The sequence below is a fragment of the Hemitrygon akajei genome, chromosome 11 (genome assembly GCF_048418815.1).
Source record: "Hemitrygon akajei chromosome 11, sHemAka1.3, whole genome shotgun sequence".
NCBI lineage: Eukaryota > Metazoa > Chordata > Chondrichthyes > Myliobatiformes > Dasyatidae > Hemitrygon > Hemitrygon akajei.
The window spans coordinates 20,442,702-20,461,123 of record NC_133134.1 but is presented as its reverse complement, the minus strand read 5'-3'; the positions used below and the strand labels follow the sequence as shown (position 1 = coordinate 20,461,123).

Here is an 18,422-nt window from a genome sequence, read left to right as displayed (position 1 = left end):
ATTAACACATAAAAAGGTGCATATAGAATATAAGTTAAAAAGTAAACAGCATAATGCTACTGGCACTTCATTCATGATGAGACCTGGCAGGGAGTTCATTAGTCTTACGACTTTTCCCATCCTAACAGTTCTTGTCCTAATGCTATGGTACCTCTTGCCTGGTTGAGAGTTGAGAGGGATAATAAATCAGCCATGATGAAATGGCAGAGCAGACTTTATGTAAAGAAAGGTCAATTTCTGCTCCTGTGTCTAAAGGTCTTATTAACAATGGTGATAATGAAAACTATCAGACTGTCGTAAAGCCCATCTGATTCACAAATAGCAACACACACAAAATGCTGGAGGAACTCAGCAGATCAGGACACCATTAGGTTCTGGTGAAGGGTTTTCCCCATAATGTCAGTGGACTATTTATTCCCCTCCATTACTTAGGTAGTGGATTTTGCCTTATTTTACTTAGAATCCAGCTGATTGGTGTTCCTCCAACATTTTGCGGGTGTTGCTCAAAACCTCCCACATTTGTAGAATCTCTTGCACTTCTGAATATTCTTTAGGGAGGAGAATCACCTGCTTTTATCAGGCCTCTGGATTTTTTAACTCCAGACTTATAGTCATTTCATAACTACCCACTAAAAACACTGATATGTACATCAGACTAACATGAATAAAAGGAAATGGTCAATCCATCAGTGACCTAGGCAACCGATACTGATGGGGAAGATCCTAGCCTAGTCATCTCAGCAAGACCATCAAACGCTGGAGCAGAATTGGGCCATTTGGCCCATTGAGTCTGCTCTGTAATTCCATCATGGTTGACTTGTTATTCTTCTGAATCGCTTTCTCCTGCCTTCTCCCTGTAGCCTTTGGCACCCTTACAAATCAAGAACCTTTTGATCCTGCTTTCCTCTTTTATTGCAACATTTAATTTGATTGAAACATTAAGAGAAGTTTAGATAAGTGCACGGATGAGAGGAACTTGGAGGGCTTTGGCACAGGTGAGGGATGACCGGACAAAGCCAAAGAATGCAAAGTTTCATAGAGTTTCATAGAATAGTACAGCACAATACAGGCCCTTCGGCCCACAATGTTGTGCCGACCCTCAAACCTTGCCTCCCATATAACCCCCCACCTTAAATTCCTCCATATACCTGTCTAGTAGTCTCTTAAACTTCACTAGTGTATCTGCCTCCACCACTGACTCAGGCAGTGCATTCCACGCACCAACCACTCTCTGAATGAAAAACCTTCCTCTAATATCCCCCTTAAATTTCCCTCCCCTTACCTTAAAGCCATGTCCTCTTGTACTGAACAGTGGTGCCCTGGGGAACAGGCGCTGGCTATCCACTCTATCTATTCCTCTTAATATCTTGTACACCTCTATCATGTCTCCTATCATCCTCCTTCTCTCTGAGGAGAAAAGCCCTAGCTCCCTTAATCTCTGATCATAATCCATACTCTCTAAACCAGGCAGCATCCTGGTAAATCTCCTCTGTACCCTTTCCAATGCTTCCACATCCTTTCTATAGTGAGGCGACCAGAACTGGACACAGTACTCCAAGTGTGGCCTAACCAGAGTTATATAGAGCTGCATCATTACATCGCGTCTCTTAAACTCTATCCCTCGACTTATGAAAGCTTTCTTAACTACCCTATCTACCTGTGAGGCAACTTTCAGAGATCTGTGGACATGTATCCCCAGATCCCTCTGCTCCTCCACACTACCAAGTATCCTGCCATTTACTTTGTACTCTGCCTTGGAGTTTGTCCTTCTAAAGTGTACCACCTCACACTTCTCTGGGTTGAACTCCACCTGCCACTTCTCAGCCCACTTCTGCTTCCTATCAATGTCTCTCTGCAATCTTTGACAATCCTCTACACTATCTACAACATCACCAACCTTTGTGTTGTCTGCAAACTTGCCAACCCACCCTTCTAACCCCACATCCAGGTCGTTAATTAAAATCAGGAAAAGTAGAGGTTCCAGAACAGATCCTTGAGGGACACCACTAGTCACAGCTCTCCAATCTGAATGTACTCCCTCCACCACGACCCTCTGCCTTCTGCAGGCAAGCCAATTCTGAATCCACCTGGCCAAACTTCCCTGGATCCCATGCCTTCTGACTTTCTGAATAAGCCTACCATGTGGAACCTTGTCAAATGCCTTACAAAAATCCATGTAGATCACATTCACTGCACTACCCTCATCTATATGCCTGGTCACCTCCTCAAAGAACTATATCAGGCTTGTTAGACACGATCTGCCTTTCACAAAGCCATGCTGACTGTCCCTGATCAGACCATGATTCTCTAAATGCCCATAGATTCTATCTCTAAGAATCTTTTCCAACAGCTTTCCCACCACAGACGTAAGGCTCACTGGTCTATAATTACCCGGACTATCCCTACTACCTTTTTTGAACAAGGGGACAACATTCGCCTCCGTCCAATCCTCTGGTACCATTCCCATGGACAATGAGGACATAAAGATCCTAGCCAGAGGCTCAGCAATCTCTTCCCTCGCCTTGTGGAGCAACCTGGGGACTATTCCGTCAGGACCCGGGGACTTATCCTTCCTAATGTATCTTAACAACTCCAACACCTCCTCTCCCTTAATATCAACATGGTCCAGAACATCAACCTCACTCATATTGTCCTCACCGTCATCAAGTTCCCTCTCATTGGTAAATACCAAAGAGAAGTATTCATTGAGGACTATGGGAACTATTGTCTAAATTTGGGGATTGGGAGAGCCGATCTACGGACTGGTAAAATAATATTGTACGCTAAAGACCCAGAATCATAATTGGATCCTTCATCATAATCCTTTGCGTATTTCTTATCACACCAGCAAGACAGATGCATCACTAATGGTGAAGCATAGTTTGGAAGAGACGGTCGAGGTATCAAGGATCTATGAAGCCTGTTGCACTGAGAAAATAGACCTGCTAAAATACCACTTAACATCTTCCTTCAAACTAATCAGTCTTTAGTGAAAACCACTTAGAAGAAGCTTTGAGAATTGCCAAGCCACAAAAATTATTTTGCTTGGGGAACATGGGTGCCAATTAACAGAAGTGATTACATAATAGTCAAAGTTAAGCTGTCACTCAAGTTCAAAGGGTCAAATAATTTTGAAATTGAGCAATTTTTCCTTAAACATAAAGGCGTATTAAGATTTATTAATGTTCAGAAATTGAAAGTATATTTACCGGTATATTAATGCAAACGACAGCCAGTGCTTCATGATCACAGTTAAAAATATACAAGAAATTAAATGGATCTAAATGAATTGGGTGCAGAAAATAATTCGGTTTCATTGCATTATGCTGCAATACAGATTATATTGATTCCAATCCTATGAAATATGTTATCTGCAGACTCTGTGCCAATATGTCATGCCTCACTAAACCCAGAGTTACAATAGACAATGCAATTTTTTCTGCCGTGGCCTGGAATGAGAGAAACGAGGATGGTTCATTTTATTGTTGCAATACTTCATCAAACAAAGTTGGAATTGCATATCAGAAAGATCCTAAGGCAAAAAAAAAACAATTTATTCTTCAGAATTTTACATTATTTGCACCAAGGTAATTCATATAATGCTCCCTGCAGGGCAAGCTGCTGCCAAGTGATGTTTATTCCTACTGAGAATTGCCTCATTTCATGTGCAAAAAAGGTGACCTAATAGATAGCTTTTAAATTATGAAGTGATTTGATTACTTGGAATGAGGAAATGTTTCTGGTTGCAAGGGATGGTAAAATGTTAAACTCAAGAAGGAAGTCAGGAGAAGAATCTTTATCCATCAAGTGGTGAGAAAGTAGAAAATGGGGCAGTAAAGGGGAATAGCTTTATATATTCAAGGATCAGTATATGGGGAGAAAGAAGTCGAAGAATACGTTGCTTGGGTACATAATGGCTCTTGAGTGGGAGAAAGTCTAACTGATCACGCTGAATGTTTTGTTAACTGGTTTCACAGAGCAATACAGTATTGATATTGACCCCTCAGCCCATTCATGCACGATGACCAACTAGCCTACCTGAGATCGTCCTATTTGCCTGCATTTGTCCCATATACCTCTAAACCAAGGGTTCCCAACCTTTTAAATGCCATATGGACATTAACCAAGGGAGTCCTTGGACTCCAAATTGCGATCCCTTGTTCTAAACCATTTTTATCCATTCAAATGCCATCTTCACTACCCTGTCTGTGTTTAGACAAAGATGTGGGTAAGAGCAATACACCTTGAGGTTGTGAAAAGAGTTCAGGGGATCTGCAAGTACATTAAAGCTGAATCTTTAACCAGATCTTTCTGTTTACCAGTTTATTGCCATTTTATTAGGCCCATCAGCAAATAGATGTTTTCTTTCCAGTCCTATAGCACTAATGCCCACTTGAATTACAATTTCTGATGTGACTCTGTATGCTAAGGTCACAGTGTTGCTTTATTGGCCTGATAACCAATTTCTCAATCCTTCAGTGCAGGCACTGTCCCTTCCCCCACCACCTCACTTTCATTTCAGATTTCAGTTACCCTCCAGATGAAAAAAAATCTTCCTCAAATCCACTTTAAATGTCCTACTTTAAATCTACTTTAAACCCCTTTCCTCCTGTTAAGGGGAGAAGTCTGTCACTATCTAACTAATCAATATCCCTCAGAATTTTATATACCTCCACTAGAAACCCACTCGGCCTTTTCTACTCTAAGCCTATCCAGTCCTCAGACATATACGGAACCTTGCCTCCCAAGCCAGATCCAGGGAATCTCTGGTGAAAGCATTCCTTCCAGTGGTGTGGCTCCCAGAGCTGCACACAGCAATAAAATTGAGGACAAATTAATATTTTATAAACTTGTACCTAATCTCCCTGCTAGTATATTCTGTGCCCCAGCTTACTAAGGCAAATATTTCATTTGCATTTTAAATCAGCTTATCTGCCTGTGCTGTAGTTTTGTTTTCAGAGAAAGTTGGAGATGTACACTAATGTTTCTCTGTTCCTTAATACTCCCTAGGGTCCCACCATGCATTCTGTATATTAAATACTTGTCCTATCAATGTATAATCTCTCATATTTCTCAGAATTTTGTCCAATAAGCATCCCTGACCCCCATGAGTGATGTTAGACTCAATAGTTCAATTGTTCCTTTTAATGTCAGAGAATTATACAATATACAACCTGAAATTCTTGTTCTTCACAGGCATCCACAAAACAGAACAGTACCCCAAAGAATGTGTCAGTAAAAACGTTAGATCCCCAAAGCCCCCCTACTCCCCTCCATGCCTAAGCAGCAGCAAAGTATCAAGCCTCCTCCTTCCTCATAGCAGCAGCCTTTTTGAATAAAGGGACTGTCCTCAAATCATTTGATATATCATTTGGGACCAGAAAAGTTTTGAACACTTCTGGCAGAGCACCAACATCTCCTCCTCTGCCTTTCATAGTAACCTAGGATACATTTAATCAGGTTCTGATTATTGCTCTATCTTAAACCAATTGAGACTTCCGATACCACATGCTTTTTGACAGTAAGTAATCCTAGCATTCCATTATCCTCATCCCTGAAGTTTTACCTCAACGCTGCTCTTATTCAAGATGAACACAACATTCACTTAAGACTCAGAGTTGTTCAGTTCTAAATGTATCCATTCAGATGAATCCAAGTTGCCTATCTTCAGCTTCATGTGACGATTTTCATTGGAACTTTGCACTTTGCATTTTATTTTACGTAGTGAGTAGTTGAACTTACTGCCCTTCAAAAATGGTGGCAGTGGAGTCTACAAAGCCTTTAGGAAGGTTTTGTAAAGATACCTGAGGGGAAATAATTTGCAGCGCTACAGGGAAAGAGTGGAGAAACAAGACTAATGGGATTTCTCAACCAGGAGACGAAGACTCACTGGGCTTAGGGGCCTCCCTCTAAGTCTTGAGAAATCTGTATTCTATGATCTTGTTTTGCCAACCGAGATTTAAAATAATCTGAAGCCCTTTGTCTTCTCAGTGGATGCTAATGCTTGCTGCCAAATTTTTCTGAATGGATTATGAAGTGTTCCTGTTCAAGTATTCAGAGCCGATTGCAGTGAAAAACAGAGTGTATTGGGCAGGCTCAATAGGCTTCGTTCAGAATAAAGCAGCAACTGTTGTTAATGCAACCTGTTCATACTTAATGGAAAATTGATCTCTGTAATCCAAGATAAGAAATCCTGTAAATCATAATGTGTTGAACAGTGATGATTGGTAGGATATGCATACACAATCAAAACAATTTCATGCTAATATTGTGTACTGGAATGTGAAGTTTATCTCTCTACCATTCTGTTCACCTTCAAGGTTTTCCTTAAAGCTCACCCCAAAGTTAATATCTTTTCATGTACAAGCACTGTGCAAATATCTTAGGCACATACGTATAGCTAGGGTGCCTTAGACTTATGCACAGTATTGAATTTGTCAATTTGGAGCGGAGAGTGAGTTTGTAAATCTGGCGTGGTAAAGGATATTGGGAATGGCGAGGGTGGAGCACTGTGAGAGGGGTGTGGGACAGGTGGCAGAGAAGGAGAGTCAGATGTGACGGGAAGGCATGGGTGCAGACACACATAAGGTTATCTAGACATCAGGCAAGGTAATTTGATTCCAAACATTTGGTTTATTGATCATTATAGGATGTCTCTCTGGTGCCTCCCACTTCCTCCCCTCTCCCTTCCCCTTTTCCCAACAAAGATTCCCCTCTACCCCTTCCATAGCTGTTTATACATACATAAGGCTTTTGGATAGTACTGTACACTTTTCAATTGCATTGTTTTGTTGCATGAAGTTCTAATGTTTATTTTTCCATTGTATTATTAGTTGTCTTCTGCATCAGAATCTGGTTTAATATCACTGGCATAAGTCATGGAATTTGTTGTTTTGTGGCAGCAGTACATTGTAATGCATAATTAAAAAAACTATAAATTACAATAAGAAATGTATTTTTAAAAATTAAGTTAAATAAGTTGCAAAAGAGAGCAAAAAATATTGAGGCAGTGTACATGGGTTCATTGTCCATTCAGAAATCTGATGGCAGAGGGAAAGAAACTGTCCTTAAGTATTGAGTGTGTGTTTTCAAGCTCCTATACCACCCACTCAATGGTAGCAGTGAGAAGAGGGCATGGCCTGGGTGATTGGGGGGGGGGGGGGTCCTTAATGATGGATTTCGCCTTTTTGAGGCACAGCCTTTTTAAGTTCCCCTTGACGCTGGGGAGGCTAGTGCCACGATGGAGCTGGCAGAGTTTGCAACTTTCTGCTGCTTTTTCTGATCCTGTGCAGCCTTCCCTTCTTTCCAGGCAGTGATGCTCTACATGGTACACTGGTAGAAACTTGCAAAAGTCTTTGGTATCATACCAATTCTCGTCAAACTACTGATGAAATATTACCGCCTTCTTTGTAATTGCATCAATATGTTGTACTCAGCTAGCTATACTGCCTGTTTCTTTTTCCAAATGTTATCATAAAACTATTTTGTAATTTTTATTGCAGGATCAAAAGTCAACATTTTTCCAGTTCGGGGCTTCCATCCAACAGCAGGTTGGAGTGATGTTAAATATCATGGAAGAATATGACTGGCATGAGTTCTCCATTGTAACCAGCACCTTCCCTGGATATCATGAATTTATTAGTGTATTAAAAACCACGGTTGAAAATAGCTTTGTGGGCTGGGAGCTTCTCACCACTATCACATTAGATGCTGTTGATGGGGATTCAAAGGCACAAATTCAGTTGAAGAGAATACAATCATCAGTTATTCTGCTGTACTGTTCGAAAGACGAAGCTGTGTTCATACTGCAGGAGGCCCGTTCTCTAGGCCTCGCAGGCTTTGGTTTCACCTGGATTGTGCCCAGCTTGGTTACGGGTAACACAGACATCATACCTGAGGAATTTCCAGCCGGGCTGATATCTGTGTCATACGATGAATGGGACTACAGCCTGACAGAAAGGGTGACGGATGCTGTTGGTATCATCTCAACAGCTGCTTCCGCCATGATGGAGCAATATGGATACATTCCTGAGGCGAAGACAAGTTGCTATGGCCAGTTGGAACAGAAGGTCCTTCCATTTCTTTCCCTGCACAAGTAAGTTCTTGATATTTTGCTTCACTTTATTTTGCTGAAGAGGAAATCATATAAGATTTAACGCTTTATGTGTAACCAGGCAAACTGTAAAGATGTAAGAAAACAAAAATACAATGCTTGGATACTGTTAGAGAGAAAATTCTTCTCTAACGTTGTAATCCTGATGGAATGGGGCCTTTACTTCTTGAGGATTTCTGATCTTGGAACTTAGAACCAAAGAAATTCAAAGAAGTAATCAGTTGTGGGAATTTTTGTTTACTTTCTAGCAGTTGACTTCAATGTAGGAATTTGAGAGACTTTGAAATAAACTTCAGCCTTCTCTTTATTTGGGCCAGTGTGTAATAACAAGATATCCTGAAGATGGAACGGGAGGGTATAGTTAAAATGCACGCTGTATTTTTATTATATTCTTATTAGCTGTGGTAAACATCTATTCTGTGTTAAGAAACCACTTGAAATATGTTTAACACAGTGGACAGGGAGTAGGACCAGCGTACATCACGTCACAAGTGAATAGCTAATCTGTTCTCAGCCCTGTGCACTGTTGTATATTTTAGTCACCTATCTTAATGTTGTGGAACATCATTTTTTTTCTTTGATAAACTCCCGAGAAGCACTTCGGTATGTTTTTCTGTATTAAAAGAATTAGATAGAGAGCCTGAGAGTCCGGCTTGCATTCGGAAGCCTAAGATCTCGGGGCTCTGGAGGCGGGCGGGTCAAGGGTCAGTGTCATCAGGGGAGTCAGGATATCTGCTGTGGGCCCGAAGATCGCAAAGATCTTCGGGCACAGAGCTCGGGAGAAAAGCTATGTAATAGACTTTTAACATCATAAACCAGCGAGTTGTTTGTTATGTCTCCCCGTTCACTGGTGAAAAACGGAGACACCTCCTTCTCCCTTATGAGGGAGAGGGAGAATCTGCGGTACGTCATATGCCAGATGAAACGAGAATTCTTTGGGGTAACTGCAAGTCTATGTCTTTGATATTGCTTTGTGCACGCTGAGTGCACAGTGGTGGTACCGATGCTTGCTTTTTTTTTGCTGGGGGGTGGAGGGGGGATTGTTGCTTGCTGCCACTTATGTGTGGGAGGGAGGTGAGCTGGGGGGAAACTTCGCAGTTCTTATGTTTAACTGTCATTCATTCTTTGGGGCACTTCTCTGTTTTCGTGAATGTTTGCAAAGAAAAAGCATTTCAGGATGTATATTGTATACATTGCTCTGACATTAAATTGGACCTTTGAATATATATTTAGACTGTTTCCATTTTCCCCTTTTGTGCAGTGGGTGTCCATCCTGTTGCTGTGGTCTTTCATTGATTCTATTATGGTTATTGGATTTATTGAGAATGCCACAAGAAAATGAATCTCAGGGTTGTATATGGTGACATATATGTACTTTGATAAGAAACTTACTTTGAACTTAAATTGATGTCAGCAATTGTGCTACTGCAAACTACCATTCTGCAAACTTTAAGCATGATTGGGAAGGTTAATGCCAGTCTGAGAGGAGGAGGCATAGTTTTAAGTGGCTATGATTTCTCCTGATTTATATAATCTATCACATAATATTTGGCATCAAATAAAAACATGTTAATGTCACCCTACCTTGATCAAAGCTCAGAAAATTCAAAAATCTGAGAAAAATTTATTACCAAGTATGTATATATCACCATACACTACTCCAAGATCCGCTTTTTTGCAGACATTTACAGGAAAATAAAGAAATACAATAGAATCAATGAAAATCTACACACAAAGATTGACAAGCAACCAATGTACAAAAGAAGGCAAACTGTGCAAATACAAAAAAAAAATAAAGATAAATAAATAATATTGATAACATGGGTGGTAGAGACCTTGAAAGTAAGTTCATTGGTTGTGGAACAACACACACAAAATGCTGGTAGAACACAGCAGATAGTATTTCCAGCATCTGCAGATTTCCTCATGTTTGCTCTTTAAATTCACTACTGTGAAGCCTCTGTCAGTGATGCCTACACTGAAGAAGTTTAAATCTTCTCTTCGACGGGAGTTCAGTGAAACCCTCTCTCGCTGCTCCCCATCTATAATTCCTTCGGCCCTTCAACTTTTCGATCATATTTTGACCCAGACCCGCTACTATCTTTCCTTTTGGTTAGTCCTGACGAAGGGTCTCGGCCCGAAACGTCGACAGCGCTTCTCCCTATAGATGCTGCCTGGCCTGCTGTGTTCCACCAGCATTTTGTGTGTGTGTGTTGTTTGAATTTCCAGCATCTGCAGATTTCCACATGTTTGCTCATTGGTTGTGGAATCAGTTCAGAGGTGAATGAAGTTATCCATTCTGGTGCTTAGAGGGTAATGACTGTATGTGAACCTGGTGGTGTGGGACCTAAGGCTCTTGGACCTCCTTCCTGATGGTAGCAATGAGAAGAAATCATGGTCTAGATAATAGGAGCCCTTGATGATGGATTCTGCTCTCTTGTGGTAGTGCTCCTTGTAGATGTGTTCAATGGTGGGGAGAGCTTTTTCTGTGTTGGGTTGGGCTGCACCCATTACTTTTTGCAGACTCTTCTATTTTTGTGCATTGGTGTTTCATAACAGGAACATGTCATGATGCAACCAGTCAGGATACTCTCCGCCATGCATCTATTGGAGTTTGTTAAAGTTTTAGATGACATGTGGAATCTTCGCAAACTTTTAAGAAAGTAGAGGCTCTGCCGTGGCTTCTTCTTAATGGCACTTACGTGCTGGTCCCAGGAGTGATCCTCTGAATTATAAAATGATAATATTGGTTGGTGCCAGCAATGAAGAGTTAAGTATGTATATTATGATTTTCAAAACGATTTAAACTTTGCAACAATTTGAACACTTTTGAAATACCATCACGATTGAACTGCATCAAAACTTGCATACAGCAAGCTCCTACAAGCACCAACCACCAGCTCGTCTGTTTGAGGCAGAAATGTTGGCCGGAATATCCTTTGCCTCTCTTCAAAACTTGGGTCTTGAAGTTGCATTCCCTTAACAGAATCTCAGAATACCTTATAAAGGCAGCACATTTCTTAGTGCTCCCCCAGCCAAGGTTTTAGTGCTTCAGCCTCAAGCATGGACCTTGAAGACAACACCTTCTGGTTTGGTGAAAACAATATTCCCAATTGAGCACTATTTAAAGGGCTGCTGTAAATGGAGCCAACTGTGCATCTCCTTCAAAGAGCTCACAGCATTATGAAAACATTAAGTGCTTTCTTGCATTGTGCAGTTCTACGAATTTTAGTCCTGCTTACTTTGCTATTAAAACGTCGACGTGGAAACATCATTAATTAATTAATTTAGAGATACATGTTCTCATCCAGAGGAGGTGTAAGGTGCTCCTTCCCTCCACTAGCCTGCAGGTCACCCTTGGTCAAGGTGTAGCACCTGCTTAGCTCTATCACCGATCAGAGTCACATGAAGCCATGAGAGCAGGTGGTGGATGGTCATACGTTGCCAGGTGAACAATCTCTGAAGAGTATTGATAATGGCTGGGGTCACCCACCTTGTACAGATAGGCAATGGCAAACCACTCCTATAGAAAAATTTGTCAAGAACAATCATAGTCATGGGAAGACCACGGTCACCCTCGTCACATGACACAACACAAACCGAACAAACGAATATACAGATACAACGTGAAATAGGCCCTTCCAGCTCTTCGAACCACGCCACCCGATTTAACCCTAGCCTAACCATGGGACAATTTGCAATGACTAACTAACCCACAAACCGATAGATCTCTGAACTATGAGAGGAAACTGGAGCATCTGGTGGAAACCCACGGAGTCACAGAGAGGACGTACAAATTCCTGACAGGCAGCAGTGGGAATTGAACCCGGGTCGATGGTCCTGTAAGAACCACTACACCACCCCAACACCAGTTAACTACAGTATTCACTTGTTACACTTACCAAAGCAAAGCAGCCAATTGAAAGCTAAAAGCCACTGACAGTTTGCAGCCTATTTCTGAAATGGTTTCTCCAGACTAGATTAGAACGAGCACGCGCATCGATTTCAGCTTTACTCATTGCTAATTTCTGAAGTGATGCAGAAGACAGATGGCTTTAATCAAAGTTTGCGGAAGTGTGGTTGAAGGGCAAGGGTGGTGATTTATGGCCATGATTTAATAAGAATAAATAGTGATGCTAAGATATTTAAATTTTAACTGCTGGGATGCAAATAACATCTAGTGCCCATGTCACATGCAGTTTATACTTTCATAAGGCCATGGATCACTGTCAAGCATACTGTTCCCATACCACTTTTCTTTGCAGCAGTACCAAAAACAATAGCAAAATGGGGAACCACAGATACAGAGAAAGGTGAGAGTGATCATTCTGTAAGCGATGGGTCAATGGAATGGGATTTTACACCGTGGTGGAACCAAGTTGTAATCCAGCAGGATATCAATATTGTCAATCACACTGGCCAGCCTTCCTAATGTATCTATGGACCATGCTATGGACTTTTGCCTCAGTGAAGTGGATGCTGTGGCCTTGCTTGCTTTTATACGGAGTCAATGTGGGCCAGGGGGAACAGGTCCTGACAAGGACAAGGAGTCTGCCAGGCGTTGGTCCTGACTCGTCCGTCTGCCCAGCTTCAGCTCTCTAGCACTCTCACCACCTTGAATAGCCCAGGCCTTTGCCTTATGCTTGACTTCCAGGTATGCTGTCTCTTCACACACAGAAACCAAGGCTATTGAATCAATAAAAAATGTTGTAAAAACTGGGACTCTGCGTCGAACAAAGTTGACAGCTGCTAAATAGAATTTGCTTGATAAGACCATATATTGGCATTGAAGTGCTAATCTCCAGGTATATTTTAGTTGAACCTGTGACTTCAACGCTGTCTATAAACGAGGAACTGGAAAGCTCAGGGCTGTTCCAGAAAAGAAAGACTTGCTGACATGTGGAACTTTCTAATTCCTTTAAGCATGTCACAAAGTACTTCTATACTTAGAGGAATTCTTTTAAAACATAAAAGGTAGAACAGTACAGCACTAGTCAGGCCATTCAGCCCATGATGTTATGCTGATCTTCTTGCCAATTTATACCAAATGTCCATATCTCTCCATTCCTTCATATTCATTCATCTATCTAAAAGTATCTTAAACTCCACCAAACTGCCTGCGTCCATGACTACCCCTGGTAATCTATTCCAGGTGCCTACCTCTCTCAGTAAAAAAAAACTTGCTCCCAACATTGTTTTACACCATAATGACATAAGGCATAGGAGCAGAATTAGTCCATTCGGCCATCAAGAAAGCTCCGCCATTCCATCATGTCTAATTTATTATCCCTTGTATATCTCTCTCTAAACTTAGAAGCATGTCTTTTGGTATTTGATATTTCTACACTGGGGAAAAGATCTGACTGTTTATGCCTCTCCTAACTTTTGGAACCTCTGTCAGGTCTGCCCTCAGCCTCCAATGCAACAGAGTGAACAACCCAAGTTCGTCCAACTTTTCCATACAGCTTATGCCCTCTAATTCCTGGTAAACCTATTCTACACACTCCCCACAGTCTTTCTATCTTTCCTACAACAGAGAAACTAGAACAACACGCAATATTCCAAGTGAAGTCTCACTGAAGTTTTGTATAGCTGCAACATGACTTCCTTCTTCTAAAATTCAACCCTTGAAGACAAATTCACCAATGATGACAAATATGCAGTCGCTTTCTTCACTACCTTATCCACATGTAACAAATCTTGGTGAACTATGGAATGTACTCAAAGATCCCTTTGTGCTTAATACTATTCAAAGGTCCACCATAAACTGTATACATTTGACCTCCCAAAGTGCAACGCATCACACTTGCTTGGATCAAACTCTGTGATGGTATTGCATTTGCTGACTGTAAAATTCTAAAACTCAAACAATGATCTTGAGCCCTATCCATTGTGTACCTTCACTAACGGGAGGTTACTGTAGCCACCTACTCCACAAAGGCTAGATCACCTCCCTGTTTATCTGCCACAGTGAGTGCAGCTGCCAGTACCCACTATTTGAATGATGGGTCCCCCATCCATGCCAAGGAAGAGATACTTCCAGCTAACAAAATAGTTTAAACACAGTTCTTTAATTTTGGTGATACATGCTTAAATTTAGATAAAATTCTTAAAACATATTTAAAACTCAAAGAGAGTTTCTGTCTTTTAAAAGATTTCCAAATTATAAATGATTTCAAAAACACCAAGGATTTCCAAAAGACAGATACAGTTTACATAAACTAATAAGACACTCCAACGAGTCGTGGACAAACGAGCCATTCTTTCCAGCAATCAAAGGCAGAGGAAGGGACTCTAGTCACACTGTATTTTTGTGATTCTTCTTGATGTTCCTTGAATATGCCTAATGTGCTTGATTGCTCTCCTACATTTATTCTGTTTCTTTTGCCACTTGATACCTATGTGATATTTTTTCAGATACTTTTTCACACAGATGGTCTAAGAGCTTCTGAGGATATATTTCCCAGGTACCCAAAATTAATATTGTGAATGCTGACTCTCTGTGTATACAGATCTTCCAGTTTTTGATAGATTAGCTATTTGATGTGCTAAGTGATAGTATCAATCAAGTCTGCAAACTTCCTTCAACTAAATAAATTAGCCAATGTTGTCTGGTTTGATACAAGCCCAGTTAACATAACCCCATTGTTTTACATTGCAATCAGCCCATCCTGTGGGCCAGCATCTGCTCTACAGACAGTGCTGTTTGTTTGCAAAACTGTCTTTTTAACTTGAGATTGATTATTGCTCATCATTGACATTAAGAGCTGAAGACTGGCTCCTGCTTATGGCAAGAAGCTGAACAAAGAACAAAGTTCAGTCCTGACGAAGGGTCTTGGCCCGAAACGTTAACTGCTCGTTTCCACGGATGCTGCCCGACCTGCTGAGTTCCTCCAGCGTGTTGTACGTGTTGCTTTGGCCACAGCATGTGCAGTGCACTTAGTGTAAAAAATATTGGTTGGACGTTTAACTTAGTCAGAAATAACTATTTGATCTCTAGAAATGTCAGCTGCTATGTTAAAAAGCTGAGTTTGGCATAAAGGTCCCCCAGCCCTGGACAACACTACTCTATCTGCCACTTCTCTGCTCATATCTGTAACTGATCTATATCTTTCCCATGGAATACATGGGTTTTCTCCAGGTGCTCCAGTTTCTTCCCACAGTCCAAAGACGCACCGCTTTGTAGGTCAATTTGTCGTTGTAAATTGTCACATGTTTAGGCTAGGGTTAAATCGGAGATTGCTGGGTGGTGTGGATAGAAGGGCCTGAAAGGCCTGTTCTGTGCTGTAAAATCAAATCTTGCTATGTTCTCTAATAGTCTTTTACACTTTCTACAAATTCACTAATCTTGGTGTCATCTGGAAACTGGCTAATCTACCTGTCTACATTTTCATCCATAATCGCTAATATCAGAAGTCCCAGCACCGATCCTTGCGAAACACCACTCGTCATGAGCTTCTATCCAGAATACCAGCCCTTCACCACTATTCTCTGTCTTCTATGGGCAAGCCAATTTTGACGTTTAACGGAAAAAAATCTGTCGCAATGCAGACCCTTGTGGAATACCACTTATCAGTGGCAGCCAAACAGAAAAGTCTCCCTTTATTCCCATTCTTTATCTCTTGCCAATCAGCTACAGGTTTTCCATGCTAAAATGGTCCAGGTGACTTAGCACCTTCAGATCTTTCAGTTTCCCTAGAACCTTCTCTCTAGTTACGGTAACTTCACACACTTCATGACCCCTGACACCTGGAACTTCCACCATACTGCTATTGTCTTCCATAGTGAAGATTGATGCAAAATACTTATTCAATTCATCCGCCATTTCCTTGTCGCCCATTTCTACCTCTCTAGCATCATTTTCCAGATATCCACTCTCACCTCTCTTTTACACTTTATGTATCTGAAGAAACTTTTTGGTAACCTCTTTAATATTATTGGCTAGCTTCCTTTTGTATTCCATCTTTCCCTTCTTAACTTTTTTAGTTGCCTTCTGTTAGTTTTTAAAAACTTCCCAATCCTCTAAGTTCCCACTAATTTTTGCTCTATTATATATGCTCTCTTTTTGGCTTTTATATTGGCTTTGACTTCTCTTGTTAGCCACAGTTGGGTCATCTTTCCTTTAGATTACTTTTTCCTCTTTGGGATGTATATATCCTGTGCCTTCTGAATTACTTCCAGAAATTCCAGCCATTGCTGCTCTGCCGTCATCCCTGCCAGTGTTCTTTTCCAATCAATTCTAGATACCTCCTATCTCAAACCCCTGTAATTCCCCTTACTCCACTGTAATACTGATACATCTGACTTTAGCTTCTCCTTCTCACCTAACTTATTTCACTTATCTTATTTCTGAGCTCCTCTGAAATTGCCTCTGTGCATTAGCCCTCCAGTATGTCCTCTCTGAGTATTACTGTGATATTCTCCTTTAACAGTAATGCAAACCCCCTCTACCTCTTTAATACTTTTCCATCATTTCTAACCCGACAAAACTTAGGGATTTAAATGAAATATCACTGAAATATAGCTATAGAGTCAGAATAAGGAGTTAGCTGTGTTCTCACTTCTTGATTTTTGGGATTTGACATTGAGTTGATTCTGTGTTATTGAATGTGTACTTTGAGGACCAATCACCCTAGTATGCAGAGGTAAGAAGTATATCTGTACTTAATGAATTCAAGTTTATCAGAAGCTAACTGAGCTTTAGTCGAACATTTCCGGTGAAATTTTCAGTTTCTTATGAGATTATTGATACCAGAAGCATTCAATATCATTTCTGCTTGACTGTGAAAATCTTCAATGTATTTTAAAAGTTTAGCAATTGTAATTGATGTTTGGATGTGCCGTGGTCTTCATAACATGGCGAGGAGGTGCTTGAGCATCGGAAAGCCAAATGCCAGGAGCTGGTGGAGCAGTACCAGAGGCAGGGGTGGAGGGCATGTCGTGAGCCTATAGGGTGGGGTGTTGAGGTTTCTGTGGCTGCCCTCTGTGCAGAATCTACCCCCTCCTTGGCGCTATGGGGGGGTGCAAAGAAAAGAGCCATCGGGGCCGTCACAGAAGCTGCTGAGCGAGCCTCCAGATGGCGATGTATCAACAGGTGTGATCCGTGGACCAGTGCTGCTGGTACACAAGACAGGGTCTGATCAACCCTGGCTGGGTCACCTGAGTACAGGTGTCCGATGTTGACAGACCCAAAACACCCAATGGCTCCAGGTTACATTACTGATGATGTGTCCCAGCACACCCTAGGGTGTGTCTCAGCACTGTCTAAGTAGGTCTGGCAAATGTGTTGGTATCTTGAAGATGAGAAATCTGCAGATGCTGGAAATCCAAAGCAACACGCACAGTATGTTGGAGGAACTCAGCAAGCCAGGCAGGATCTATGGAAAAGAGTAAATAGTCGGCATTTCGAGCCAAGACCCTTCCCCGTCAACGAAGGGTCTCAGCCCGAAACGTGGACTGTTCACTCTTTTCTTTCAACGCCGGCTGGCCTGCTGAGTTCCTCCAGCATTTTGTGTGTGTTGCTGATATCTTGTTTGATCGATTAACACTACAGTGAAGTGATAAATGTTTTCACTCAGAAAGCTGACTATGACCCACAAGTACCTTTGTCACTCGTAAGTCAACTGATCTCAATGATATTAATCCTATTGGACTTCTGGCCTTGATCTGTCTGAAAGACTAATGCCTGAGTAGTATCTGCTGCCTCCAGTAGTAACATTGTTCATGTCTTCTGAAGACAGAAGCACATAATGCTGAGAATGAAGGATGAAGCAGCTAGATTTAGCCCATTGAGTTGGATATAAGCAGAAGGGAATTAAGAAATTACTTTGGACTGCAAGAAGTCATGGTGATTTTACCTGCTGGGCATCATTTTAATACTGCTGCTCCACTTTCTGTTGAGAACACATGTAAATAAAGCACTGGGCAGCTGCCTGGGGGTGGCAATTTGGTTTCCTTCAAATGATCCTTGGGGCATTTAAAGCGGAATTAAATATACTTGAAAGAGCAGGGAATTGAGAGCTATGAGGAACTGGCTGAGAAGAGGAGCTGGGGCCTGGGTCAGATTAGTCACAATGGGCAGAACGTGGCCTTTTACTGTTCAATTTTCTTACGTTATTCTTATGTCTTTATTTAGCTCTCTAAGAGTAGTGCTAGCTGAACCAGAACTTATATCTATGGACTTAGGCCCAGCTGTAAAATCACAGCGATTATTTATTCTGAGCCACCACATCTACCCACAGAGCTCTGTTAGTTTTTATTTTACATATCGTTGGGATCTAAGCTGATTAGTTACTTGTTTCATTTTAAC

At 41.3% G+C, this 18,422-nt stretch overlaps 1 protein-coding gene across 3 annotated transcripts in view; it reads left to right on the top strand.

Annotated features, from left to right (window-relative positions):
* grin2aa (glutamate receptor, ionotropic, N-methyl D-aspartate 2A, a) overlaps positions 1 to 18,422 on the top strand; it is a 295,273-nt gene that overhangs the window by 110,461 nt on the left and 166,390 nt on the right. For all 3 annotated transcript variants that reach the window (XM_073060333.1, XM_073060332.1, XM_073060331.1), the window contains exon 3: positions 7,503 to 8,095. In XM_073060333.1, the coding sequence (XP_072916434.1) occupies positions 7,503 to 8,095 (593 nt within the window). The remainder of the gene's footprint in view (positions 1 to 7,502; positions 8,096 to 18,422) is intronic.